This window comes from Macaca thibetana, chromosome 9, assembly GCF_024542745.1.
Source record: "Macaca thibetana thibetana isolate TM-01 chromosome 9, ASM2454274v1, whole genome shotgun sequence".
Taxonomy (NCBI): Eukaryota; Metazoa; Chordata; class Mammalia; order Primates; family Cercopithecidae; genus Macaca; species Macaca thibetana.
Genome location: NC_065586.1, coordinates 59,663,816 through 59,691,224, shown reverse-complemented (window position 1 = coordinate 59,691,224; position 27,409 = coordinate 59,663,816). Strand labels below are relative to the sequence as shown.

Below are 27,409 nucleotides of genomic sequence, written 5' to 3'. Positions count from 1 at the left end.
TAACTCCATCCAATAGTTCCTGTCCTCTCCTGACAGCCTACAATTCCCAACATGCATAGCGGCTGTTTATTCCTTGGGGACATTATGGACTCCGAGTTATTGCTGGGATCTGTAGTTGCTTCGTATAACATTGGGGGTTGGCTTCCTCTTATAGTGTCTGAGGGTGGGCTCGAGGGGAAAAAAAGCAAATGCAGCAATTAAATAAACGTGTCCCTTACATCCGCCCGTACCCGATCCGGATCCCGAGCGCGCGAGGGCGGAAGTGGTGGCGGCCCGCGCGGCCGGAAGTCCAGATCAGCTGATGGGGGAGGCGGCTCCGCAGCCGCCTAGAGGCCCCGGCCGCCGAGCGCTTCGTCCCGGCCTTAAGTCTCGGAGACTGGCCAAGATCACCGCTTGCACCTCGCTGTTGGGCGAGGCCCGGTTCCGTCTCTTTCCCAGGCCTGAGATTCTCGCCCGGCACGGCCGCCCTGAGCGCCCCGGCCACCCCCAGCCCCGGCTCGCCCCTCAGGCCCCGGGCCTCCCCTCAACCCCCGGCCGGCGGCCCAGGCCCCGGATCCGCGGGGGGGGACCCGGCTCCGGGGGGTGCGGGCCCCATGGAGCTGATGTTTGCGGAGTGGGAGGACGGAGAGCGCTTCTCATTCGAGGATTCGGACCGTTTTGAGGAGGATTCGCTCTGTTCCTTCATCTCCGAGGCCGAGAGCCTCTGCCAGAACTGGCGGGGATGGCGCAAACAGTCAGCGGGGCCCAATTCCCCCACTGGCGGCGGTGGCGGAGGTGGCAGTGGCGGTACCAGAATGCGAGGTGAGAGTGAGCCGGGGGGAGGAGGAGCGGCAGGCCCTGCTTGGGCCTCGCTCGGGAGCTGTCCGGGACCAGGAGCTGTCCCCGACCGAGAGCTCCCTTCAGCCAGGGGAAGAGCGGGGAGCTGTCCCCGGCCGGGAGCTGTCCCCGACTGGGAGCTGTCCCAAGCTTAGAACAGACTTCAGAACTCGCTTTTCCGGCTTTCCTGGGGTGGGCTGGCTTCTCCACACCTGTGTGTGTGTGTGTGTGTGTGTGTGCGCGCGCGCGCGCTCTGTGGCAGGGAGATCCTGTGGACAGAAAGTAAATCGTTCGTCACTCCTTTGCCTTAGAGATGGGATAAAGGAGAAGAATCTTGTCTTTGACTTGGGAATACTTAACTGAGTTCAGTCTAAGGCATACCGGAAAGTAGACAGAAGAGAATGTGGGTAGGGGGCTGATTGTGAAGAAGTGACCACTTGTGGCGTGTCACCGCATTGCAAAATGCATTGGGAGCTTCTTGCTTCGGGGTGATGATCTCTGATCCCAGAAGCACCAAGAAGGGATCCCACCCAGAGGAAAGTAGAGGTGAACTGGCCTGCCAGAGATTCCATAGTTCATAGGTTTAGATCATAGGCTTTGTTTGCTTCTGGCCATATCAAACATCTGTCAGAAGCCAAGGCTGGGACTTGCCTGCTGTGCCTTCCTCATGGCACAGTTTTTGTCCTGGTCCTCAGTGGAAGCTGGCTTTTTTCAGCAGTTGAGTTTAATTTGTGTGATTCTACTCAGGGTTTTCCAAGAGTCTCGTTTTCCAAACTGGTTTGTGGAGATTTCTGGTGCTCTTTTGGGACACGAAGAAATTTACATACATCACTTTTTTTTTTTTTTGAGACGGAGTTTTGCTCTTGTTGCCCAGGCTGGAGTGCAATGGCACGATCTCGGCTCACCACAACCTCCGCCTCCCCAGTTCAAGCAATTCTCCTGCCTCAGCCTCCGGAGTAGCTGGGATTACAGGCATGTGCCACCACACCCGGCTCATTTTTGTATTTTTAGTAGAGATGGGGTTTCTCCATGTTGGTCAGGATGGTCTTGAACTCCCGACCTTAGGTGATCTGCCCGCCTCGGCCTTCCAAAGTGCTGGGATTACAGACGTGAACCACCGCGCCCGGCACATATATCACTTTTTAGGAGTGGCGGAGTGGTGACATTCAGCTTCAGTTAGAGAGAGAATATGTCCTGTGTACACACACACACACACACACAGATCATAGGCAGTTTTACCGTGAGTCTTCTGTGGCCTTCCGGCTTCTTTCATGTTTGAGTATGTGGGTAGTATTGGGGCTTAGTGCTCCCACACTTTGAGGGAAGTAACTGAAGTCATGGTGATGAAGATTGTTCACATATTGGTATCTTCCTGCTTAGGTTAAAATCTGGGAAAACTGGCCGGGCGCGGTGGCTCAAGCCTGTAATCCCAGCACTTTGGGAGGCCGAGGCGGGCGGATCACAAGGTCAGGAGATCGAGACCACAGTGAAACCCCGTCTCTACTAAAAATACAAAAAATTAGCCGGGCGCGGTGGCGGGCGCCTGTAATCCCAGCTACTCAGGAGGCTGAGGCAGGAGAATGGCGGGAACCCGGGAGGCGGAGCTTGCAGTGAGCCGAGATCACACCACTGCACTCCAGCCTGGGGCAACAGCCTGAGACTCCGTCTCAAAAAAAAAAAAAAAATCTGGGAAAACGTGCCATATTACCCTAATCCCCCCACTTCAGTCACTCACTTGCAAAATAAAGGGGTTGGCCAGGTGCGATGGCTCATGCCTGTAATCCCAGTACTTTGGGAGGCCGAGTTGGGTGGATCACTTGTGGTCAGGAGTTTGAGACCAGTTTGGCCAACATGGTGAAACCCCATCTCTTCTAAATATACAAAAGATTCGCTGGGTGTGGTGGCACCCGCTTGTAATCTTAGCTACTTGGGAGGCTGAGGTGGGAGGAAAGTTTGAATCCAGGAGGCGAAGGTTGTGGTGAGCCAAGATGGCACCAGTGCACTCCAGCCTGGGTGACAGAGTAAGATTTCATCTCAAAATAAATTAAAAAATAATAATAATAAAAAATAAAGGGGTCAACTTTTTAAAAAAGGTTCTTTTTAATTCTATGATTTTCTGATCTATCTTTTAATGTGACTGGCAATTTTGTAAGATGTACAGTTTGTCCTATTTTTCCTACTTTTTGATTAAAACACTGTGGAAAACCTTGAGTGGTAAAAACCTTTATCTTAGTCCAGGTGATTCCAGTTGCAGCAGCAGCTAGGTCCCCTGTGATAACTCTCTCCCCTTGAGGGTTTCCGTGTGGGAAGTCATCATTTAGGTATGCCAAAAGTGGTCCGGCCTCTCGTGCTTCTTGAGATCCCTTCCAGGCTCTGGTCTATCTTTTCTCCTTAGCTGAAGGCCTACAGTCATCTAGAGTAAAAGAGATGGTTAAAAAAAAGAAAAAAAAAAAAAGCAATTGGAGGCAAGAATGCCAGAGGAGAGACATTAACCATGTAATTTGAATTTAAAATGTTCGTGGAATATGGGAAATTCAATGCTGAGCCATGTGAGCAGGGTTACTTGCTAGGGTCCTGGAATGCACCTCTCTGGCCAGGAGTTTCTTAAGATATCTCTGGTATCTTCTGTTCTAGACCTTAGGTGTAGCCGGCTGTGGGCTGGGGATTGTCCAGCTCCCCTTTCCCATATGGAGCCTTAAGGGTTAGTGTATCCTGTAGGGGGATCCCTAGGACTTTCATCCAGGTCTCCTCTTTCTTTCATAGTGAAGGTGAGGCCCAGGATGTGGCACCGGCATGAGTGCCAAGAAACCATGGCCCTTTTCATTTCCTATTCTCTTTCCCCTGATCCCAACCATTGTTTGGAAAGATGGACTGGTGATTCCATTGGTGGAGCTGTCAGCAAAGCAGGTGGCATTTCACATCCCATTTGAAGTGGTGGAGAAAGTTTACCCACCGGTGCCTGAGCAGCTACAGCTCCGAATTGCTTTTTGGAGCTTCCCTGAGAATGAAGAGGACATTCGGTGAGGCCAAAGGACTGATGGTGGGAAGTGGGTTCCTGATACTCCACACTCTCTGCTGGGTTTCCCATTGAACAAAGGAGACATTGTATTTGGGGCAGTGGTGAGAGGAAGACAAGGGAGGGATTGCCTGGGATTCCCCCCACCCCACCGCCCACTCCCCCCTGCCCGGAGAGAGAGTGCCTAGGGCATTGTGGTCTCTGACAGGGTCTGCCAAAGGTTATTTGCTGAGTTTTGGCTGTGTCCTCTTCTTCACCCCCAGGCTGTATTCATGCCTGGCCAATGGCAGTGCAGATGAGTTTCAGCGAGGGGATCAGCTCTTCCGCATGAGGGCTGTGAAGGACCCACTGCAGATAGGTGAGTGGGCCATCATGCCATGTGGCACACCCTGCTCCTCCCATCCCCTGGCTTATGAAGTAAGAACACACCGCAAGAAGCTGGAGCATGTTGTCTGAATAACTGCAGGGCCAGGTCAAGGGCAGAGACCCAGGTCTTGACAGTGCTCCCTGACCACGCCTCCATTTCTCCCCAGGGTTCCACCTGAGTGCTACAGTGGTGCCACCTCAGATGGTCCCTCCCAAAGGGGCCTACAACGTGGCTGTGATGTTTGACCGCTGCCGGGTCACTTCCTGCAGCTGTACCTGTGGGGCTGGGGCCAAATGGTGCACCCACGTCGTGGCACTCTGTCTCTTCCGCATCCACAACGTGAGGCCCTCCCAATTTATCCCGGCCCTATCCTACGCTCCATCCCCCCCTTCTCTGCTGCATGCCTGGCTACAATGTGAGCCCCCTCACCTCCCCTACTCTGCCTCTCTGTCCCCCAGCTCCAGCTCCAGCAAGCCTGTTCTCAGATTATTCCATTTTACTCTGTGTCCCCTTCAGGCTTCTGCAGTCTGCCTGCGAGCCCCAGTCTCAGAGTCCCTGTCCCGGCTACAGAGGGACCAGCTGCAGAAGTTTGCTCAGTACCTCATCAGTGAGCTCCCTCAGCAGGTGGGTGAGGTCGGCACCCCCTCCTGCAATTAGCTCCGGGCCAGGCCGCATAGCGGCCTTCCTGTTAGGCCCAGGCCTCCATGGGTTCACCTAGGCCGTGTTCTGCCTGCCTTTGTCTCTTTCTCCCTCAGATCCTCCCCACAGCTCAGCGTCTCCTGGACGAACTCCTGTCTTCCCAGTCAACAGCCATCAATACAGTGTGTGGAGCTCCGGGTGAGTGTGGGGAGAAAGATGGGCAGTAGGAAGAAAGCAAGCTTGTAGTGCAGAGCACCACTTATTCAAGGCTTGCTGTTGTCAGGCGAATCCAGGCCCCTATCTCTAGGTGACTGACTGCTTGTCATCCTCAGACCCCACAGCAGGGCCCTCAGCATCGGACCAGAGTACTTGGTATCTAGATGAATCGACACTCACTGACAACATCAAGAAGACACTGCACAAGTTCTGTGGCCCCTCCCCTGTGGTCTTCAGGTAAATCAGATCTCTGCATACCTGTGTCTGTGGTGGAGGGGGAGCGTCCCTCAGGCTGATGACAGATCCTTTCTTCTATCCTTGCCTGTGACCCCTAACTTTTATTCCCTGAACTGGCACAGTGCCTGGCACACAGTTGTCACTAACGAATCGATGGAAGATGGTGACCTTGTACAGTCACAGAGTGGTCTGCTCTTACCTAGCAAGAGTTCTTTTTCTTCCTTTGATAGATCAGGAAACGGAGGCAGAGAAAGATTTAAAGAGTTTTTGTGGCCAGGGGCGGTGGCTCATACCTGTAATCCCAGCACTTTGGGAGGCCAAGGTGGGCAGATCACCAGAGGTCAGGAGTTCAAGACCAGCCTGGCCAACGTGGTGAAACTCCATCTCTACTAAAAATACAAAAATTAGCCAGGCGTGGTGGCGGGCGCCTGGAATCCCAGCTACTCGGGAGGCTCAGGCAGGAGAATTGCTTGAATCCTGGAGGCGAAGGTTGCAGTGAGCTGAGATCGTGCCATTGCACTCAAGCCTGGGCTACAGAGCAAGTCTCTGCCTCAAAAAAGGAAAAACAAAAATTGTTACAGATGTCCTTTTCTCTCTGTCTTCTGTATTTTGGGGCCGGAAGCCCTTTTAGGTTTCATTGAGCCCCATCTTACTGTCATGGTTTTCTGTTCCTCTGCTTTTATAGTGATGTGAACTCCATGTATCTGTCTTCCACGGAGCCGCCAGCCGCTGCTGAATGGGCATGTCTGCTGCGCCCTCTGAGAGGCCGTGAGCCGGAGGGCGTCTGGAACCTGCTAAGCATCGTGCGGGAGATGTTCAAGCGGAGGGACAGCAATGCTGCCCCCTTGTTGGAAATCCTCACTGACCAGTGCCTCACCTATGAGCAGGTAATCACCCAGCGTTGGGGAGCCCCATGGTGGCTCATTCTCTCCCTCCCCCCGCCTCATCCTCCTTTTGCTGAAAGGGACTCTGGAAGGGCTACTCTGCCTTTCTCTGAGCTCTCAGGTGCAGCTCACAGCCTTCTTTGTCTCCAGATAACAGGTTGGTGGTATAGCGTACGTACCTCAGCCTCACACAGCAGTGCCAGTGGGCACACGGGCCGTAGCAACGGGCAGTCAGAGGTGGCAGCCCATGCCTGTGCCAGCATGTGTGACGAGATGGTCACACTGTGGAGGCTGGCTGTGCTGGACCCTGCACTCAGCCCCCAGCGGTGAGTCTCCCCTGAGGCTCACCACAGAACTGAGCCTGGGCCAGCTCAGGACAGACTGAGCCTTCATCTCCTTGTTTGCAGAGACATACCATGATTTTAGTCCTCGGGAAATGGGAGGTGCTGAGCACTGGTGTTAGCAGTGATTTATGAGTCCTTTTTCTGAGAGGCTTTCATCCTTCCCTCCCCTAAATAACACCCATTTTCAAAATTCCCCAGTGTTTCAGTGATGCTTATGGGGCTGGGTCAAGAAGTAGTTCTTGTGTCCTTTTCCCGTGCCCCTCTTTGGGGTGTACACCTACTCCATGCCCATCCTTTCCCAGTAGCCCCTCAGCAGCCTCCTGCCCCTTGTTCCCACAGGCGCCGGGAACTGTGTACGCAGCTGCGGCAGTGGCAACTGAAGGTGATTGAGAACGTCAAGCGGGGCCAACACAAGAAGACGCTGGAGCGGCTCTTCCCTGGCTTCCGGCCAGCGGTGGAGGCCTGCTACTTCAACTGGGAAGAGGCCTACCCACTTCCCGGTGTCACCTACAGCGGCACTGACAGGAAGCTGGCACTGTGCTGGGCCCGGGCCCTGCCCTCTCGGCCAGGTGCCTCCCGCTCTGGGGGCCTGGAGGAATCCCGGGACCGGCCCCGACCCCTTCCTGCTGAGCCAGCTGTGCGGCCCAAGGAGCCTGGGACCAAGCGAAAGGGCTTGGGTGAGGGGGTCCCCTCATCACAGCGGGGTCCCCGCCGCCTCTCAGCTGAAGGGGGAGATAAAGCTCTGCATAAGATGGGTCCAGGTGGGGGCAAAGCCAAGGCACTGGGTGGGGCTGGCAGTGGGAGCAAGGGCTCAGCAGGTGGTGGGAGCAAGCGACGACTGAGCAGTGAAGACAGCTCCCTGGAGCCTGACCTGGCCGAGATGAGCCTGGATGACAGCAGCCTGGCCCTGGGCGCAGAGGCCAGCACCTTCGGGGGATTCCCTGAGAGCCCTCCACCCTGTCCTCTCCACGGTGGCTCCCGAGGCCCTTCTGCTTTCCTTCCTGAGCCCCCAGATACTTATGAAGAAGATGGTGGTGTGTACTTCTCAGAAGGGCCTGAGCCTCCCACAGCCTCTGCCGGTCCCCCTGGCCTACTGCCTGGGGATGTCTGTACCCGGGACGACGTCCCTTCTACAGATGAGAGTGGCAGTGGGCTTCCCAAAACCAAAGAGGCAGCCCCTGCAGTTGGAGAGGAGGATGACGACTACCAGGCGTACTATCTGAATGCCCAGGATGGGGCTGGGGGCGAGGAAGAGAAGGCCGAGGGCGGGGCTGGGGAGGAGCACGATCTGTTTGCTGGGCTGAAGCCGCTGGAACAGGAGAGCCGCATGGAGGTGAGGGGATGGAAGGAGGGAGGGCTGGGTGCTCCTTAGCCACAGCTGGGAGGGGCCTTCTAGCTCTAGTTGGGAGTGTCAGGACCATCACCAGGACTGTGAGAATCCTGTTGCAGGCGCCGAACTGGCCTCCCTGCTTTCAGTCTACTCTCTTTCCTGCTGCTTCCACATGATTTTGCTAAAATGTGATGGTATCACTCTCCTGCTTAAAACCCTTCAATGGGTTCCTGTTGCCCTTACGATAAAATGAAAGTGCTTGGCATGACCTATGAGGGTCCACTTGATCTGGTCTTTGCCTGCTTTGCCAGCCTCACTTGGCTGTTCTGTCCTTTGCACTCCAGTCAGCTGAACCACTCCTGTATCTGCCAGGCTCTCTCTTGCCTCCAGGATTTTGGACAGATTGACCTTTCTGCCTGGAATGTTCTTCTCCATTAGCCAGTGTTTCTTCTTCATGTCTCAGGGATCTTAAAGATCATTTCTTCTAGCGAGTCTCTCTGATACTGTCCCTCTGCCCCAAGATATCCCGCCTGCTTCCCATTGACTTTTCCCTGTAATAGCTGGCATCACGGTGGCATGTGTTTATGTATCTGGGTCTCTAACCAGAGCTCCTGTGGAGCAGCGCAGGGCCTGGCATGTAGCAAGTGTTCAAGGAATGTTGGCTGCATGAGTGACCATGATGTCCTGCCCCTGGAAGTTGGGACTTCAACCTTTCTGGTCCCATGTCCTCCTTCCAGGTACTGTTTGCCTGTGCTGAGGCCCTGCATGCACATGGCTACAGCAATGAGGCCTCCCGTCTCACCGTGGAGCTTGCCCAGGATCTGCTAGCCAACCCACCCGACCTCAAGGTAGAGCCGCCCCCTGCCAAGGTGAGAGAGACCCCCTTCCTCTACCTTCCCTTCCCCCACTTACCCCAACCTGCTCCCATGCCCCACCCCAAGTGAGAGCCTCCTTCTACCTCCATCAGGGTAAATCAGAATCATCTGCCTGTCTCCTGTGTTTCTTCCTTTTCTAGGGCAAGAAAAACAAGGTATCCACGAGCCGTCAGACCTGGGTGGCTACCAACACCCTGAGCAAGGCAGCTTTCCTGTTGACAGTGCTAAGTGAGCGTCCAGAGCACCACAACCTGGCCTTCCGAGTTGGCATGTTTGCCTTGGAGCTGCAGAGGCCTCCAGCTTCTACCAAGGCCTTGGAGGTCAGAGGCTCCATCTCAGCCTTGTACTTCAGTCTCTTTAGAGCCTTATACCTTGATCTCTGTTGACACACTGGAGGTCTGAGCTCTTTCCTGTGCCCTCAGGTGAAGCTGGCATACCAGGAGTCTGAGGTGGCTGCCTTGCTCAAGAAGATCCCTTTGGGTCCGAGCGAGATGAGTACCATGCGGTGCCGGGCAGAGGAGCTTCGGGAGGGGACGCTCTGTGACTATCGGCCTGTGTTGCCTCTCATGTTGGCCAGTTTCATCTTTGACGTTCTCTGTGCTCCAGGTATGGTGCCTGACCCTACAGTAAGTGGGGAACTGGGTAGGGGTAGCTTTCTCTAAGAAAAACCAAGAGCCCCAAGGTTCTGAATCACCTTTAGGACCCATCAGGCAGCTTCATGGGTAGGTCTGTGATGATGAGGATTTTGGGTTCCCTTGCATTTTTTTCCTGTGCATGATACTTCTGTCTGCCTGACTTACCCCAACTTTTATACAGTGGTTTCTCCCACAGGTTCCCGGCCCCCAAGTCGCAACTGGAACAGCGAGACACCTGGGGATGAGGAACTGGGATTTGAAGCAGCAGTTGCTGCCTTGGGTGAGTCTGTCAACGTCTTGAGCACATCCATGAGCTAAGCCTGGTTCAGGTCTTAAAGGACATGAGACCTGTGCCTTGTTCTGAAGGGCTGTATGGTAATGGGAAGGTCAGGGTGACGTGTGTGAGCCAACTAGTGCCTGTAAGACAGTCAGGAATTCAGGGCAAAAATGTGTGCTATATGGCCGGGTGTGGTGGCCCATGCTTGTAATCCCAGCACTTTGGGAGGCTGAAACAGGAGGATCGTTTGAGCTCAAGAATTCAAGACCAGCCTGGGCAACCTAGCAAGACCTCAAAAAAAAAAAAAAAAAAAAAAAGGCCGGGCGCGGTGGCTCAAGCCTGTAATCCCAGCACTTTGGGAGGCCGAGGTGGGCGGATCACAAGGTCAGGAGATCGAGACCACAGTGAAACCCCGTCTCTACTAAAAATACAAAAAATTAGCTGGGCGCGGTGGCGGGCGCCTGTAGTCCTAGCTACTCAGGAGGCTGAGGCAGGAGAATGGCGTGAACCCAGGAGGCGGAGCTTGCAGTGAGCCGAGATCGCGCCACTGCACTCCAGCCTGGGCAACAGCGTGAGACTCCGTCTCAAAAAAAAAAAAAAAAAAAAAAAAAAATTAGCCAGGTGTGGTGGCACATGCCTTGTTCTGCCAGCTACTCCAGAGTCTGAAGTGGGAGAATTGCTTCAGCCTGGAGATTGAGGCTGCAGTGAACCGTGATTGTACCAGTGCCCTCCAGCCTGGGCAACAGAGTGAAACCTTGTCTCAAAAAAAGAAAAAAAAAATTGTGTGCTGTGGGTGTTGGGTATTGTAAGGGCAGCAAAACAGAAATCTAGGGAAAGGCCTAAGGGAAGTGGTAGAATATGGAATGTGGGTTAAAAAATCAGTAGGTCCTAGACCAGCGAACACCGTGAGTAGACACACAATGCAATTAAGTTTTCATGAGAATGAGGAGCCCGGCTTCCCTAAAGTGGTAAGTATATGCTGGGTAAGCAAATTGGACCTGGTTATGAAGGTTTTGAAAAGCACACCAGAGCTTAGGTTGGATGCAGTAGTCAATGAGGACTTCTATAGGTGACGTGGGTTGGACCAAGGGAACCCCTTACCTCATATGCTGATGGCTTGGGAACCCTGGCCTCTTGCCTTTGCTGCCTTGGGAATTATGACTACTGTCAATCCCCATAAGGTCCTCTTTCTCACAGGCATGAAGACAACAGTGAGCGAGGCAGAACATCCCCTCTTATGTGAAGGTACACGTCGGGAGAAGGGTGACCTGGCATTAGCACTAATGATCACTTACAAGGACGACCAGGCCAAGCTTAAGAAGGTAAGAGACTGGGGTCGGGTGCGGTGGCTCATGCCTGTAATCCCAGCACTTTGGGAGGCCGAGGCGGGCGGATGGCTTGAGCCCAGGAGTTTGATACAAGCCTGGGCAACATGGCAAAATCCCGTCTCTACCAAAAAATACAAAAAATTAGCAGCTGGGCGTGGTGACACATGCCTGTAGTCCCAGCTACTCGGGAGGCTGAGGTGGGAGGATTGCTTGAACCCAGTAGGCAGAGGTGCAATGAGCCGGGTTTGCGCCACTGCACTCCAATCTGGGTGACAGAGCGAGACCCTGTCTCAAAAAAAAAAAAAAAAAAAAAAAAAGTAAGGGACTGAGGTACTGGGGCCTTTGACAGGCAGAGAAAGAGAGCACATTTTACTACCTTTCTCAGGGAGTTTCCAGTACAATGAGAAAAGTGCTATTTTAGGCTGGGTGCAGTGCCTCATGCCTGTAATCTCAGCACTTTGGGAAGCAGAGGCGGGAGGATCGTTTGAGACCAACCTGGCCAACATAGTGAGACCCTGTCTCTACAAAAAATTAGAAAATTAGCCGGGCATGGTGGCGCGCGCCTGTAGTCCCAGTTACTCGGGAGGCTGAGGTGGGAGAATTGCTTGAGCCCAGGAGTTTGAGGCTACAGTGAGCTATAATCATACCACTGCACTCCAGCCTGGGCAACAGAGCGAGACCCTGTCTCTTAAAAAAAAAAGAAGAGGAAAAAAAGAAAAGTGCTCTTCTGCCCGTAGGAGGTAAGTAGGGAATCTTGGGGACATCTCATAAAGAATAAGAGGAGACCAATGGTTCTTATAGGAGTGCTAGGGCCGGGGGTGGAAGAAGAGAAGCAGAGGGCATAAAGTCATTCATTCGCTTATTTCAGTATTTATTGACTATCAGTATATTCTGCCCTGTGGGTGTTAATGGAGGATACCAAGATATGTTGGGGTTGAATAAGTTACAAACAAAAGACATGTAAGCCAGGAGGTCATCCTGTGGTTGTAACTGGGGAAGGCTCCCTGAGGATGTAGCAGTTGGCCATTTCAAGGAGACAGGAAGGTAACAGAAGTCAGGAGCTAAAGGGCATCCTGTCACTGCTTCTCTGGAGGTCACTGCTTCTGTCTTCCAGATCTTAGACAAACTCTTGGACCGAGAGAGCCAGACACATAAGCCACAGACGCTGAGTTCTTTCTACTCATCTAGCCGCCCAACCACAGCCAGCCAGAGGTCTCCTTCAAAGCACGGGGGCCCATCTGCCCCAGGGGCCCTGCAACCACTGACCTCAGGCTCTGCAGGGCCTGCTCAGCCAGGGAGTGTGGCAGGGGCTGGGCCAGGCCCCACTGAGGGCTTCACAGAGAAGAATGTGCCTGGTGAGGTGGGGGCACTGGGCAGGGGGGATGAATGGTGTGGAGCTATGTTGAGATCCCCTTTCCTGGGCTCATCCCAGCGTCCTGTTTTCCTTACCTAGAGAGTTCCCCACATTCCCCCTGTGAGGGTCTTCCATCTGAGGCAGCTTTGACCCCCAGGCCAGAAGGGAAGGTTCCTAGCCGGTTGGCACTTGGCAGTCGTGGAGGCTATAATGGACGGGGATGGGGGTCTCCAGGACGGCCTAAGAAGAAGCACACAGGTAGGACAGCCTGTGGGCTAGCATAGAGGGAAGGATAATCCTGAAGGTTGGAGTCTAACATCTGGGACTCCTGACTTCTGAGACTGACTTCTTTTGGGGGGTTAGGCATGGCCAGCATTGACAGCAGTGCCCCTGAAACAACATCGGATAGCTCCCCGACCTTAAGCCGGAGACCACTTCGAGGGGGCTGGGCCCCCACCTCCTGGGGTCGAGGTCAGGACAGTGACAGCATTAGCAGCTCTTCTTCGGACTCCCTGGGCTCCTCATCCTCCAGTGGAAGTCGCCGGGCCAGTGCCAGTGGAGGAGCCCGGGCAAAGACTGTTGAAGTTGGCAGGTCAGTGGGAAGAACTCCCCATCTTCCCTGATCTGGCCCACCCTCAGAGCCATATCCCTAGTGCCATCCAACCATTGTCTCCCAGCATCCTCACTTTCCCTGGTCCTTCCCAACCTACCGGGATACCCATTTCAAAGAAACCCCAACCCCCGTCCCTACCCCATTGCCCCTTCAGGTACAAGGGCCGCCGCCCCGAGAGTCATGCCCCCCATGTACCCAATCAGCCATCAGAGGCAGCTGCACACTTCTACTTCGAGCTGGCGAAGACAGTGCTGATCAAGGCAGGGGGCAACAGCAGCACTTCCATTTTCACACATCCATCTTCCTCAGGGGGCCACCAGGGTCCTCACCGCAACCTGCACCTTTGCGCCTTCGAGATTGGGCTTTATGCCCTTGGCCTGCACAACTTTGTTTCTCCCAACTGGCTCTCACGTACTTATTCTTCTCACGTTTCCTGGATTACAGGTAAATCATTTGACCTGACCTGGGTATGGGAGGGGGATTAATTGGTGGGGATAAGAGCCTTATCTTTGTGGGGGATTACTGATCTGATAAAGAGACATTATTCTCACACCCCAGTGGTGCCCACACTAACCCAACTCTGCCCTTCTCTTCTTTCCCCTAAGGCCAGGCCATGGAGATAGGCAGCGCAGCCCTGACTATACTGGTAGAATGCTGGGATGGGCACCTGACACCCCCTGAGGTTGCATCCCTGGCTGACAGGGCATCACGGGCAAGAGACTCCAATATGGTGAGGGCAGCAGCAGAGCTGGCCCTGAGCTGCCTGCCTCATGCCCATGCATTGAACCCTAATGAGATCCAGCGGGCCCTGGTGCAGTGCAAGGAACAGGTATTTCTATGGGCAATCTGGGAACCTCTTCTGGGGTATCTGGGCAGGGAGGTTGGGCATGGGAAAGCTAAGGGCCCAGCTCTTGATTCCCATATTCTGGAGTTTACAGATGACTGTTGGTCCTCTCATGGCGACATTTTGCCTATTAATGTGCTTTTGCACACATCTTTACAACTCAAAGGTTAGGTTTATTTCTATTTTACAGATAAGGAAATGGAGGCCTACAGTTTAGGGACCAAGATCATCACTCAGGATAGAAAACTTAGGGAAGGCCTCATACATATAAGACTTTAATGGGAGGGGGCTGTTAAATTAGTTTGGAACTGGGACTATAACCTGGGTCTTGACTGACTTTGATCAGTATTTATTCAGTGTGTGAAGCACTCACTGCTCTGATAACGGACTCTGAGCATTGACACTGACCTCTGATGCCTCCCTGGGAATGAGATAGCTCTGAGGGAGACATTGGAATCTCATCTAACACCATCCATGTGGTAAAGGCCTTTCCCCCTTAACACTCTGTTCCCCTCTCTTCCAGGACAACCTGATGTTGGAGAAGGCCTGCATGGCAGTGGAAGAGGCAGCTAAGGGTGGGGGAGTGTACCCTGAAGTGTTGTTTGAGGTTGCTCACCAGTGGTTCTGGCTATATGAGCAAACTGCAGGTGGCTCATCCACAGCCCGTGAAGGGGCTACAAGCTGTAGTGCCAGTGGGATCAGGGCAGCTGGGGAGGCTGGGCGGGGTATGCCTGAGGGTAGAGGGGGCCCAGGGACTGAGCCGGTTACAGTGGCGGCGGCAGCAGTGACAGCAGCAGCCACAGTGGTGCCCGTCATCTCGGTGGGGTCTAGTTTGTACCCGGGTCCAGGACTGGGGCATGGCCACTCCCCTGGCCTGCACCCCTACACTGCTCTACAGCCCCACTTGCCCTGTAGCCCTCAGTACCTCACTCACCCAGCTCACCCTGCCCACCCCATGCCTCACATGCCCCGGCCTGCCGTCTTCCCTGTGCCCAGCTCTGCATACCCACAGGTGAGACCAGTGTTCTGCTGGGGGGGGGTTGAGACGTGGGAAAATACTGGGAATTCATAGGGGGTTGGGGTGGGGTACTCTGGGAGTATAATTGGGCTGTCCAAAAGTCCTGGTGAGGTGGTGGGAGTCTGGGGGACCCAGCCCAACTAAAATAAGAAATGACGTTCGGGCATGGTGGCTCACGCCTTTAATCCCAGCACTTTGGGAGGCCGATGTGGGTGGATCACTTGAGGTCAGAAGTTCGAGACCAGCCTGGCCAACATGCGGAAACCCCATCTTTACTAAAAACTAGCTGGGTGCATGCCTATAATCCCAGCTTCTTGGGAGGCTGAGATGGGAATCACTTGAACCTGGGAGGCAGAGGTTGCAGTGAGCCGATACCGTGTCCCTGCTCTCCAGCCTGGAGAACAGAGCAAGACTCTATCTCAAAAAAAAAAAAAAAAAAAAAAAAAAAAAAAACTGTCAGGATAGCAGCTTGTGGGGGTGAAGCAGGAGAGCAACATCCTAATCGAACTTGGCATCTGCCCTCTGTTCTTCTCCCTGCCCCTAGGGTGTGCATCCTGCATTCCTGGGGGCTCAGTACCCTTATTCAGTGACTCCTCCCTCACTTGCTGCCACTGCTGTGTCTTTCCCCGTCCCTTCCATGGCACCCATCACAGTACATCCCTACCACACAGAGCCAGGGCTTCCACTGCCCACCAGTGTGGCCTGTGAGTTGTGGGGCCAGGGAACAGGTGAATGGAGGGGAGGCACACTGGGCAGGGGAGGTGGGGAGGGAATCTTCTCTGCCTCTCTTTGGGCTGAGTTCCTGACATGGCTCTCATCCCACTTAGTGAGCAGTGTCCATCCAGCATCCACATTTCCAGCCATCCAGGGTGCCTCACTGCCTGCCCTGACCACACAGCCCAGCCCTCTGGTGAGCGGCGGTTTTCCACCACCCGAGGAGGAGACGCACAGTCAGCCAGTCAGTCCCCACAGCCTGCACCACCTGCATGCTGCCTACCGTGTCGGTGAGAGGACATCCCTTTCTGTGCTCCTACCTGCAGTTGTGCCAGTGGCTCCTCAGAGGACCCTTCCTCTAGCTCTTCATTTGTTTGCTGTGGGGTCAGGTGGCAGGTTGGGGTAAAGGGTGAAGAGGATACTCCCTACCATGTACCCACTCTTATCTCCCAGGAATGCTGGCACTGGAGATGCTGGGTCGCCGGGCACACAACGATCACCCCAACAACTTCTCCCGCTCCCCCCCCTACACTGATGATGTCAAATGGTTGCTGGGGCTGGCAGCAAAGCTGGGTAACACCTCCCCTCCCTAGGACCATTTCCCCCCCCACCTGCTCTCCCCCACCTTCCTTATCCCAGACCTCCTTCCTAGCTCTTGCTCAGAGTTGAGGCCTTGGTCGGGTATGTGTGCGTGCGCGGGGGGCGGAGGGTTACCTCAGCTCCTGGGGTGGAGGGAGGCTCTCTGCCAGGCCAGAGCTGAGATATGTAAGTTGGGTCCCTAGGGCAGAGGTGGCCACCCCCGTCTCATGCCCCTCCCCCTGCCCCCCAGGAGTGAACTACGTGCACCAGTTCTGTGTGGGGGCAGCCAAGGGGGTGCTGAGCCCGTTTGTGCTGCAGGAGATCGTCATGGAGACGCTGCAGCGGCTGAGTCCCGCTCATGCCCACAACCACCTGCGTGCCCCGGCCTTCCACCAACTGGTGCAGCGCTGCCAGCAGGCATACATGCAGGTGACAAGCTAGAATTATGGAGCAGGGTGGAGCATTCCTGGGTGGTCTTGTACCAGAGGGAAGGGAGGCAGGGCCTGGTTCTGTGCTTTGTACCAGAGGGAAGGGACGCAGGGCCTGGTTCTGTGCTCATCCTGCACACATCCTCCTCCAGTACATCCACCACCGCTTGATTCACCTGACTCCTGCGGACTACGACGACTTTGTGAATGCGATCCGGAGCGCCCGCAGCGCCTTCTGCCTGACGCCCATGGGCATGATGCAGTTCAACGACATCCTACAGAACCTCAAGCGCAGCAAACAGACCAAGGAGCTGTGGCAGCGGGTCTCACTCGAGATGGCCACCTTCTCCCCCTGAGTCTTTCACCCGTAGGGTCCTATACAGGGACCCAGGCCTGTGGCTATGGGGGCCCCTCACACAGGGGGAGTGAAGCTTGGCTGGACAGATCATCCTCACTCAGTTCCCTGGTAGCCCAGACTGACAGCTGCTCTTGGGCTGTAGCCTGGGGCCAAGATGTCTCAGACCCTAGAAGCCTAGGGCTGGGGGAGACAGCCCTGTCTGGGAGGGGGCGTTGGGTGGCCTCTGGTATTTATTTGGCATTTATAAATATATAAACTCCTTTTTTACTCTAGTCGACCTGGGCCTTTCCCTTCTTTCCAAACTCCATGTGCAGATGAACCTTGAACTGGGGGGAAAACTGACGCTTTAGTCTAAGTTTTTCCCACTCCAGGGAGGCAGACAAAACAGAAAAATAAGGATGTTTATTAAGGACATTTCTAGCCCACAGCTAGGGCTCATACTCAGCTCTATGAGCCACTGTCCGACCTCATCCCCATTCAATGTGAATGACATTAGGGAGGCCGGGCCACAGGTAGATCCCACTGCCTGACTAAAGGGGCCATAGCAAGGGGTCCCTCCCATAGCAAGGGGTCTCTCCCATAGCCAGGTATAGATAGATACACTGCTGTGGATGAAAAGGGAAATCTCATTGGACTAATACATTCCCCTATACCCTGCCTGAACCCTCTGATTCCTCCCCACCTCCCAAGATGATGGGTCAAAGGTACCTAGTACCATGATGTGGGGTACCAAAGGAAGTCCCTTTATTCGCCCCAGAACTATGGGAAAAGGATACCCTTCCCTTCTCAGGGGGCTACTGAGGTAGAGGGGGAGGGGCCAGGCCACTCTAATCCCCCTTGTGGGCCCTGCTCTGGGCTTGCCCCTTAGGGAAGCAGAGGGCATTTTGCTGGTACGGGAGGCTGGGACATCAGCCCAGACTGGAATGCTGCAGTTCTTCCCGAAGCCATGAGGGCACTGGCTGTCCAAGCCGGCTCAGCAGCTTCGACAACTCCAAATTATGGTTCCGGAAAAAATCCGTAAGGAAAAGACGGGACTGACAGGAGAAAATGGAGGCAGAAATGGTAAGAAGTGGGACACTAGTGGGACACAGAATCAGATCCTGGAAGTGGAGAGGGATTCCCCAGCCCCTGGCTTTACTTACCTCAGTGTCCATATCTGGATACCTCCGGCCTTTGCTCCGGCCTAGGCAGCGAGTCTTACCACCTTCAAGTCCCTGGCACCAAAATCCCTTATCGTCATCAAACCTGCTCAACAGGAAGAGGCCATGAGGTGGCAGGGAAAAGAGAAACTCAAGTTCCATAAATGCACAATGCCCTTCCCTGCCCACAGGGACATGTCTCTCCTTGTGAGACAGTAAATCCATGTCTCTAACAGACATGGTCAACCTGCTTCCCCATTTCCCATAGAGTACTCCTCCCCTGGGTCATGCTCTCCCACCTGAGGGTCCGTGTGTAGTTCAGAAAGGGTGTGATACCCAGGAACTTCTGGATGCTCTCCATTGAGGCTGCTGGGTTGGTACGCAGCTCTTGCCCATCCACAATCAGCAACTAAAGGGACAGGGATGTGGTTCCCTCTATATTCCTAAGAAGCCTCTGGGCTGAAGGGAAGAAGAGGGGAAGGGGAACCCCACTGATGGCTCTTGCGGGGATTATACCTGTCCAGAGGGGTAGTAAGTCAGCCAGCGTTGTAGATGGGTAGAATAGTAGCCAGGGACAAGACAGCGGTTCTGCAGGGAGCGTAGTGCCAGAGGGGTCTGGGAGGAGGCTGAAATCACCTGATAGAAGGTATAGTTCAGAGCAACTGGGTCTCCATGGGCTCGCTGATGCTGAAGGACGAAGAGAAGGAAGGTGAAGGACTAGTGATTTGACAGTATTATTATGCCCTTACGCTTGGTCTGGTGACAGACAGTACAGCATGGGTACCCATCCCCAAGGCACTAGTAAGTTTCTCTACCCTCACTCCTTCCTTCCTCTCTAGCATAGCAGTCACTGCCCCCTACCCGCTACCCCCAACCTTTAGCCTGTGTGTCCCTAGCTTCAGGCAGACCTGGTACCAGGAGTAGGCCCTGTCAGCAGGGTTGGTGAGCACTGTGATGATCTTGGCTCGTGGCAGGAGGGCAGCCCCCCGCCGTGGTACAACCTCTGAATCAAAGTAGGTGGCACTTTTTTCAAATAGGAAATCAGTGCTGGCATTGGAAGGAACAGGGAAGAAATCCATGTACCTAGGAAGTAGCACAGAAGAGAGAGAAGTAGAAAAATATGCAGAGTGAAGTGACCAGAAGTCTGTGCTGAGGGAAGCTGGAATGGGGTATTTTGGGGGAAGAGAGTGTTCCTCTGAGAAACATTCAAATGGGACCCAGTCTCACCAGTCAATACCCTTGTGGTAATTAGGGCCGTTGAAGAACTGAATCTCCTCAAATGTGCTGGGGCTAGGGAAGCTGCTAGTTACAGCTGGGTGCAGGCTCAGGAAGAAGTGAATAGCTGTAGTCCCTAAATGGGAGAGAAAGAACCGGCCATTGTGGGAGGGAAGCCCGCTCAACAGCATAAGCTTGAAGGAAGTGAAAAAATAACCACTCTGGGTAGGAAAATCCCCCATGGCCAAACGACAATGATAGGAGGCAAGTCTGAGAGAGAAGGGAAGGGCTAAAACAGTGGTTCTCTGCTTTAACTGTGCACCAGAATGACTTGTGGAGCTTGTGAAAACACTACAGATGATTCTGATATACAACCAGGGTTAGGAATCACTGCCTCAAGACACTGGATCAGTGAGGGGTGGGTATAAAAGGAGTTCCTTTTTTTCTCCCTTAAAAATTCAAATTAAGGCCAGGCGCGGTGGCTCATGCCTGTAATCCCAGCACTTTGGGAGGCCAAGGCAGGCGGATCACTTGAGGTCAGGAGTTCGAGACCAGCCTGGCCAACATGGTGAAACCCCGTCTTTACTAAAAATACAAAAATTAGCCAGGCGTGGTGGCACCTGCCTGTAATCCCAGCTACCAGGGAGGCTGAGGCAGGAGAATTGCCTGAACCCGGGAAGTGGGGTTGCAGTGAGCTGAGATCGTGCCACTTCCCTCTAGCCTGGGCAAAGAAGTGAGACTCTATCTCAAAAAAAAAAAAGAAAAAAAATTAAAATTAAAAACACTTTTTTCATTCCTGTGATTACCTGGAGAGAGGAGAGTTCCTTGACAAAAGGATCCTTTGGGTTTAAGGCAGGGCAAGAGAAGTTAGCTAAGGATACTTCACCTGTTTTCTGGGGTCCCACAATGAGGAACTTCGGGAGACGATCACAGGTTTTCTCCTTGGACCAGATATCTTTGTGCCTCTTGTCATCACAGGGATTCTGAAGCCAGGGCCAATAATCAGATAAGGCCTAGTCTTTTTTTTTTTTGAGACGGAGTTTTGCTCTTGTTGCCCAGGCGGGAGTGCAATGGCATGATCTCGGCTCACTGCAACCTCCGCCTCCTGGGTTCAAGCAATTCTCCTGCTAGCTGGGATTACAGGCATGTGCCACCACGTCCGGCTAATTTTGTTTTTAGTAAAGACGGGGTTTCTCCAAGTTGGTCAGGCTGGTCTCAAACTCCTGACCTCAGGTAATCTGCCTGCCAAAGTGCTGGGATTATAGGCATGAGCCACTGCACCCGGCCTGGCCTAGTCTTTTCTTAAACCCCCATCCCAGCTGGGCGCAGTGGCTCACATATGTAATCCCAGCACTTTGGGAGGCTGAGGTGGGCAGATCACCTGTAGTCAGGAGTTCAAGACCAGCCTGGCCAACATGGTGAAACCCCATCTCTACTAAAAATACAAAAAATTAGCCGGGCGTGGTGGTGGGTGCGTATATTCCCAGCTACTAGGGAGGCTGAGGCAGGAGAATCGCTTGAACCCGGGAGGTGGAGGTTGCAATAAGCAGAGATTGTGCCATTGTACTCTAGCCTGGGTGACAGAGCAAGACTCTGTCTCAAAAAAAATCAAAAAAACCAACAACAACAAAAAAACACCCCACCCCTATCATGTCTCTCATCAGACTGAACTCCACCTTTACCTGCCAAAGGGGGCTTCGCTCCTGAGGGAAAAGTTCAAAGTACTTCTGTGCAAGCGGGACAGGAGGAAGGGTCTGTAGGCGCAGCCGTGTCCAGCACTGGAGGAAGCGCACCAAGCTCTCAAAGGTGTACAGGCCCAGCCGATCATTTCCATAATTGGACAGATGGGTCATAAAGATGCTAATCTGTAAGGGGGTACCTGCATTTCAGATTTGGAGAGCCTACCCCACCTCTGAATTAGCCTTGGAGTAAAGGTCCCAGCCTGCAAACACCTTGACTCTCCAATCTTCTAGCCCTTCCTCTCAGCACCTTACCGGATTAAGCAGCACCGTCAGAAAGAGCTCTCCACCTCGGATGCTCCGGTCTAGTTCACGAGAGCCTCCAGGATACTCATTATAGAAGATTGTGTGAGTGAAGAGGCCACATGTCTGCCGGGGCAGCACCTGGAGGGAAAAGAAAAAACAGATAAGATTTGAAAGACAGAATGAGAAGTAGATGGAGGATACTGGGATTTATAGAGGACTCAGTTTGAAGTTATAGCAATAAAGCTCTTACTGAGGGTGTTAAGATTTTTTCATTATGTACCCCCATACTTGGACTGGCAGTTGATAGAGAACATAGGTCAATGCATGTTGAAAGCTGTCTAAATGTGAGAGTTTGATTCAAGCTTGTATTGGGAGTCTCTCACCATAATGCCATTGTGAATGAAGCCACGACGGTAGCGGGCAGGGCGGAGATGGGGATACTCCTCAGTGCTGGTCACCTGGATGCCCCACACGGATTTCCAGGCCTCATAGAGCTGCGTGTGGATGGGGTACACGCCCGAGTGGTGGGGGGCCACAGCATACCCCAGATCCGTGGGAATCCCATGCTCCTGGGAATGGCATAGACTCTCACCAGGACCTGGTGAGGTTTGGGGAGTAGAGGGTAAAGAGGGTGGGGAAGCCTCCAAATAAAGAAAAATGCAAAGGGTAGGAAAAGGGTAGCCCATTAGGGGATGGTAGAAAAGGAAGCATGGCTGGGAGAAAGTATGGGGAAGAGATCCAAGGGTCTTACCAGAGCAAACTGTTTGTTGAGCCTCATCTGGTCAGCCAGCACGGAGCGATTGTGGAACAGGTGTGGCTGCATGTGACTCCACATGTGCGGGAACCACCAGAACTCTTTGCGGTGCTTCAGCAGCATGTCGTCCCCTGCATCCTCCTCCTCTGTCCCTATGACCACACGCTGACCACTGACCACAGCCAGTCAGCCCGTTCCCTCCTTTGTTTTGTATTAACACTGACCACCTTCCATCCCTGGGACAACCCTACTGATCCTTGCCTAAGACTTTCTATTTGCCCCATTGCCAACTTGCCCTCCAGCCACCCGTGCGAACCTAAATTCATGCCCACCACTAGCTCCTCACAGCAGTCTGACCCCAAACCTTGACCCTTTTCTCCAACTTGTCTGCCCAGGGAAGTGGACAGTGAAGGGACAGGTCAAGCTATGATATGCTAAAGGAGTAGGGGAATAAGCTCACCAGTATGATAGAACTTGCCCGAGAAGCCCAAGTTGAAGGTGAAGTTGGGGACTAAGGTCCTGAGTTTGTTCTGGGTGGTCAACAGAGCCTGGGAAGAATAACAGGAACGTGAGAAATCAGGAGCGCAGGCTGAACAGGAAATACATGAGAAGTAGCATTCTTCCTGCCTGGAAAGGCAGGGAGTGTACCTATGACAAGCTCAGAATCAACGAAGGGAGTATGACAGGCCAGAGTGTGAATAGCTTCTAAGAAAAAAATTTAAGTAACAAGACTGACCTCAACATCAGCCACCTTCATGCGGGTCCCTTCCTTGCCCACAAAGATGTCATCGATGTCTACCAAGATGTAGCGGTCGAGGTCCAGGCAGAGGCGCTTGCCAGTGAGGTATGCAACAGCATCAACGAAGATAAGTTTGTGGAGCCAGAAGGAAAGGCCGTGACCAAAGAGCACCCGCTGGATGCCATCATGAAGCCCCAGGTCCTGTACCACAGTGGGAAGCCGGGCCCGACGAAGAACTGGTCCTGGCACCAGGGGCTCAGCTGGCCGAAGGCTGGCAAGAAGCACTGGTTCATATGTACTATGATTGGATTGGAAGATGGTCCAGTCATCACCAGGCAGTGGCCCTGGTTCTAGGCGGCTGGGGCGTGTGAGATGCAGTAGCGGGGCAGAAGGATTCACTTGGTAGTCCCGGAGCCCCAAGTTTGAGTGTAAAAAAAGGGGAAAGCCCTTAAGCTGGGCACTCAGTAGGCTGTGCTCGTGGGCTCGGAAAAAGCCAATGATGCCCACACCATACTCCACACAGTACCGGTCTAGCAGTTCTCGACTCCAGGCATCCAAGTTGACATACTTGAGCAGGTTCTCATAAATGACCAAGACATAGCGGCCATGGGTATTATCAGTCAATGTGGGCATGTCCCCTCGGCCAGGTGCCAACTCAGTGCTATAACGAAAACGACTAGATTCCAGGATGGCCACAATTTCCTGCCCCAGCTGTGAGTATGCACTCTCCACAAACACAAGGACCACAGGTTCAGTTCGAACTGTCTCTGGAGGCCTGGGGGGCCGAGGTGGAACTGGAGGCCGTGCAGGGCCAGGACCAGCTGCCCCACTGCTGCTGCAGTCTCCCAAGGGCAGGGGCAGGGGCTCCTTGGCCTTAGGGCTGGTGGACACATAGTAAGCCAGGAAGCCCATGGAGCCCAGGCTGAAAGCAATCAGCAGCAGTATGAGGCGGTGCAGTTCCAGCTGCCGAGCTGGGCGTACCACCTTCCACAACTGGAGCATGGCGGGGGGAGGAAGGGAGGGAGGAATGGGGACCACCTCAGGGGATGGGAGGTAGGAGTTCTATAGGCTAGGACTGTCTTGGAAGGGTAGAAGGATAGGAAAATATGGGACAGGGATTCCCTCAGGGGGAGTTTCCTTAAGAGGTGGAGATGAGTCCCCTTAGTATAGGGTAGGGGAGGCAGAAGGGGAAGCAGGGGGCAACTATACAGAGTCCACTAGTCTCAGGTCACCATGGCCCCCTGGCCCATGGCTTCAGGCTGCAAATCTTGCCAGGCTCTCCCCTTGGCCCTGGCTGAGTGCCTCACATCAAAGGTCAGCAAAGTTCAATCTCTGCCCCCCTACCTGTAAGACAGAGAAATCAGTGGGTTATTCCTCCTTCTGAAACTGTGTCATTAATCCATTTTCCTCCCCATCCCATCTCTCTTACCTCCTGCTTATTGGATAATCTGTTCTCAAAAAAAAAAAAGAAAAAAGCCTCCTGTAGGAGAATCTACAAGCTAAGTCCTTTACCTTGGCTTCACAGCTTGTTCCCTTTCCCTTTCTTAGAATACCCAAATGAATGTCCAAATTCTTCACTCTAAGCAAAGCTCAGAGATGGAGCAGTATATGCAAATGATAGAGGGGAACAAATCTCCCATCAACAAGAGGCTAAATATCCTAGGAGGCTAAAAACAGCCCTGCTCTGAAAGGAGTTCCTAGCCCATGACTGAGTAGCTGGCCAGCCAGCAACAGCTCTGATCTTTCTGTGAGGAAGGGACGGAAAGCCCCGGAAGTCCTCAAAAGTCCCATGCTCCAACGAAATATCAGATAAGGAACTCATGAGTCTGTTAATCGTCCTCATCAATCAAACCCAATATCACAGCCAACAGCATTAACGAACTTGCAGTCAGGTGGACACTATGGTGGGGGAGTTCAAAAGGAAAGAGCAATCCTCATGATAGGTAATCATTCTACCAGTTTCCAAACCCAGAACTTAGGGACTCCCTTACCTGTTGCTTGTGAAACATTATCTGCCCCTGACCTTCACCTCAACTTTGCCAGTCAGGAGATAAAAATGTAACTCCTGAGCAGGCCACACACTGGGTGCTGAGAAAAGCCAGACAACTGAGTCCACTCTAGTTCTCCTTCCTAACTTAGCCTAAGTGGTTCTCCAACCCTACTCCTCAACAGCTCAGAGGAGTCCCTGAGCTAGCCTGGAGAGACATGAGGTATTGAGTTCAGTTACACAAACAGAACAACTTGAGTAAGGACTGGATGACAGAGAGTAACAGGAGCTTAAATCACATCCAACCAATGACAGAAGGAAAGAGGACAGTGTGATCAGAAAAACACAGTTTTAAGGAGGTCTAATTTTGGGGATCTCTTTTATTATTTTTAGATGGAGTCTTGTTCTGTCACCCAGGATACAGTGTGCTGGTGTGATCATAGCCTACTGCAGCTTCAAACTCCTGGGCTCAAGTGACCCTCCCACCTCAGCCTCCCATGTAGCTGGGACTACAGCTGTGCACCACCACGCCCTACTAATTTTTAATTTTTTTTAGAGATGGGGGTCTTGTTATGTTGCCCAGGCTGGTCTTGAACTTCTGGGGTCATACAATCCTCCCGCCTCAGCCTCCTGAGTCTGTTCTTTTTCTTAAATCAACTGCTTCTTTAAGTTTTATTGTCACTATCCCCACCTCAGCCTCCTTGTAAGGCTGGCAATCCCTCTCTACCACCTACCCCCAAACACACACATCTCAGGGGTGATAAGGCAGAGCCGAGGTCCTTCAGAATTGACAGAGATGATTTAAAAACAGTTCAGGCCAGGCGTGGTGCCTCACACCTGTAATCCCAGCACTGTGAAAGGCCAAGGCGGGTGGATCGCCTGAGGTCAGGAGTTCAAGACCAGCCTGGCCAACATGGTGAAACCCTGTCTCTACTAAAAATACAAAAATTAGCTGGGCATGGTGGTGGGCGCCTGTAGTCCCAGCTACTCAGAAGGCTGAGGCAGTTCACTTGAACCCGGGAGGTGGAGATTGCAGTGAGGTGAGATCGAGCCACTGCACTCCAGCCTGGGTGACAGAGCGAGACTCCGGCTCAGAAAAATAAAAAATAAAAAAAACAAAAACAGTCCAGCTTTGGCCTAGGTAAAACGACATGAGAAGAGAGCTGGGGGAGAGGATCAAAATGGTGACGAGAAGGGGTGAATGCTAAGAATTTGATGCAACTTTAGAGAAAACATCGTAGTGAGGAGGTCACTGACGGGAAGTTGATACTCAGGGTGTATCATCCCGTATTTGAGAACTTACAACTTGCCAGCCATTCTTCTAAGAGCTTTACATATATTTAATCTTCATACCAGCCCTAAGAAGTAGGGAAAACGTACGTGCTCCATTATCCCCATTTCACATATGAGTAACTCAGAGAAGCTTAGAAACTTGCCCAGGATCACACAGCTCAGTTGATGGGAGGGCTGGGATTCGACGTCAGGCCTGTCAAGCTCCAGAGCCGCGTTTTTAGCCGCTGCATTTTACCTTCATACCTGGAAGAAGCAGCAAGGTTTAGGGAAGGGGCGCCGCAGGCCGGGCCAGTGAACGCTGAGGGCCAGCAGGGCTGGGCGGGGTGGGTGTGTGCGGGAGGTCTCTGAGAACGGCGAAGCCAGACGGGAGCCGGGCCTGGGCTAGGGGAGATCGGGACTGCCGGAGCAGCGGCGCGGAGGCTGCGGGCGCCGAGGGGGCCCGAGGCTGGCGGGTGGAGGGGCCCCGCCGAGAGGAGACGGGGGTACAGGTGGATGCGAAGAGCGCACCGGATGTGGGACACCAAAGGGGAAGGGGCCACGGGCGCGCGGCGGCGACTCCGGGGTGACATCGAAAACAGCTTCTGGGCTGGGAGAGCCTTGCGGGAAGAAGGGAGCCCGCCCGGTCCGGACGGGAGCGAGGCGGTTCTGAGGGAGGCCGGCGGAAAGGATCGGGGTGGGGTGCGCACGCTGGGCCGCCCCGGGACGACCCTGAGGGTGGCGATGGTGGCAACATCGAGGAGAGTCTGTTGCGGGGCCTGAGCGCGACCGTGGGCGGGGGGTCTCCTCAGGGGCGGCTCACCCGGAGGACTGGGAGGCGTCCCCGCTGTCCCCGGGCTCCGCCGCGTCCCGGGGCTGCCCGGCTTCCCTGCTCTCGGGGCCACGGGCCGCGTCGCGGCTGCTCCGCCATCTCCGAGCGAACGCTCTGCCGCAGCCTGGCCCAACCACCGCTCCCACCGGGGGAGGCGGCGCGCCGCCGCTGGTGGCACCCGCTCGGATCCACCGACTCCGGCCCTAGCAGCCGCGCGACCTGGGTGCCGGGAAACCAAGCGGCCTTCCGCAGTGCCGGGCCGAGCCGCGGCCTCCGAGACGGCGGGTGGACGCCCCGCCCGCGGAAGCGCACCCCCTGCTCCTCGCGCGATGGCACCGCCGGCCGGGCGTCGGGGACCGCGACTCGGTAGCAGGGGCGGGCTCAGGCCTGGGCTCATCCACTCAGCCCCGCGGAGGGGGAGCCGGGCCGGCCCACTCGGAGGGGACGAGGCGGAGCGGCCTAGCCGGAGGCGGGACCAGGGGCGGGGCGAGGCCCTCAACCGGCTCCCAGGGCACTCACCCTCCCTCCCCTCCCCGCCCCGCCTCGCCTCCGCAGCAGCGAGCGCTGGTTGGAGGTTATGAGGAAGTTTTTTTTTTTTTTTTTTTTTCTTTCTGTTA

General features: G+C 54.0%; 2 protein-coding genes across 12 annotated transcripts; one reads left to right on the top strand and one right to left on the bottom strand.

The window, feature by feature from the left end:
- Positions 1 to 277: 277 nt before the first annotated feature.
- Positions 278 to 17,144, top strand: ZSWIM8 (zinc finger SWIM-type containing 8). Of its 9 annotated transcripts, none has more exons than XM_050803332.1 (26): positions 278 to 801; positions 3,683 to 3,836; positions 4,096 to 4,190; positions 4,366 to 4,538; positions 4,716 to 4,823; positions 4,955 to 5,036; positions 5,171 to 5,291; positions 5,977 to 6,178; positions 6,326 to 6,501; positions 6,859 to 7,852; positions 8,587 to 8,697; positions 8,865 to 9,044; positions 9,147 to 9,330; positions 9,541 to 9,639; positions 10,834 to 10,958; positions 12,079 to 12,319; positions 12,418 to 12,576; positions 12,682 to 12,910; positions 13,086 to 13,375; positions 13,537 to 13,760; positions 14,299 to 14,787; positions 15,338 to 15,521; positions 15,621 to 15,797; positions 15,961 to 16,080; positions 16,405 to 16,515; positions 16,667 to 17,144. In XM_050803332.1, the coding sequence occupies exons 1-26, from the start codon at positions 594 to 596 to the stop codon at positions 17,125 to 17,127; spliced, it is 5,697 nt and encodes a 1,898-aa protein (XP_050659289.1). In that variant the 5' UTR covers positions 278 to 593; the 3' UTR covers positions 17,128 to 17,144. The 9 variants fall into 9 exon arrangements, with proteins under 9 accessions (XP_050659289.1, XP_050659288.1, XP_050659293.1 ...); XM_050803331.1 differs by having other exon boundaries at positions 279 to 801; positions 8,587 to 8,718; positions 9,556 to 9,639; XM_050803336.1 differs by having other exon boundaries at positions 279 to 801; positions 8,587 to 8,718; positions 9,556 to 9,639; positions 16,337 to 16,515.
- NDST2 (N-deacetylase and N-sulfotransferase 2) lies at positions 13,330 to 27,128 on the bottom strand. 3 transcript variants are annotated; one of them, XM_050803420.1, is made up of 15 exons: positions 26,784 to 27,128; positions 26,124 to 26,227; positions 22,702 to 24,044; positions 22,426 to 22,513; positions 21,963 to 22,117; positions 21,595 to 21,780; positions 21,221 to 21,349; positions 20,909 to 21,091; positions 20,113 to 20,209; positions 19,239 to 19,362; positions 18,920 to 19,094; positions 18,528 to 18,698; positions 18,311 to 18,420; positions 18,015 to 18,117; positions 13,330 to 13,394 (listed from the first exon to the last, which is right to left on the bottom strand). In XM_050803420.1, exons 3-15 carry the CDS (start codon positions 23,704 to 23,706, stop codon positions 13,356 to 13,358), a joined length of 2,565 nt encoding a protein of 854 aa, XP_050659377.1. In that variant the 5' UTR covers positions 23,707 to 24,044; positions 26,124 to 26,227; positions 26,784 to 27,128; the 3' UTR covers positions 13,330 to 13,355. The 3 variants fall into 3 exon arrangements, with proteins under 3 accessions (XP_050659377.1, XP_050659375.1, XP_050659376.1); XM_050803418.1 differs by lacking the exon at positions 13,330 to 13,394 and adding an exon at positions 17,260 to 17,906; XM_050803419.1 differs by lacking the exon at positions 13,330 to 13,394 and adding an exon at positions 17,260 to 17,906 and having other exon boundaries at positions 22,702 to 26,227.
- Positions 27,129 to 27,409: the final 281 nt, after the last annotated feature.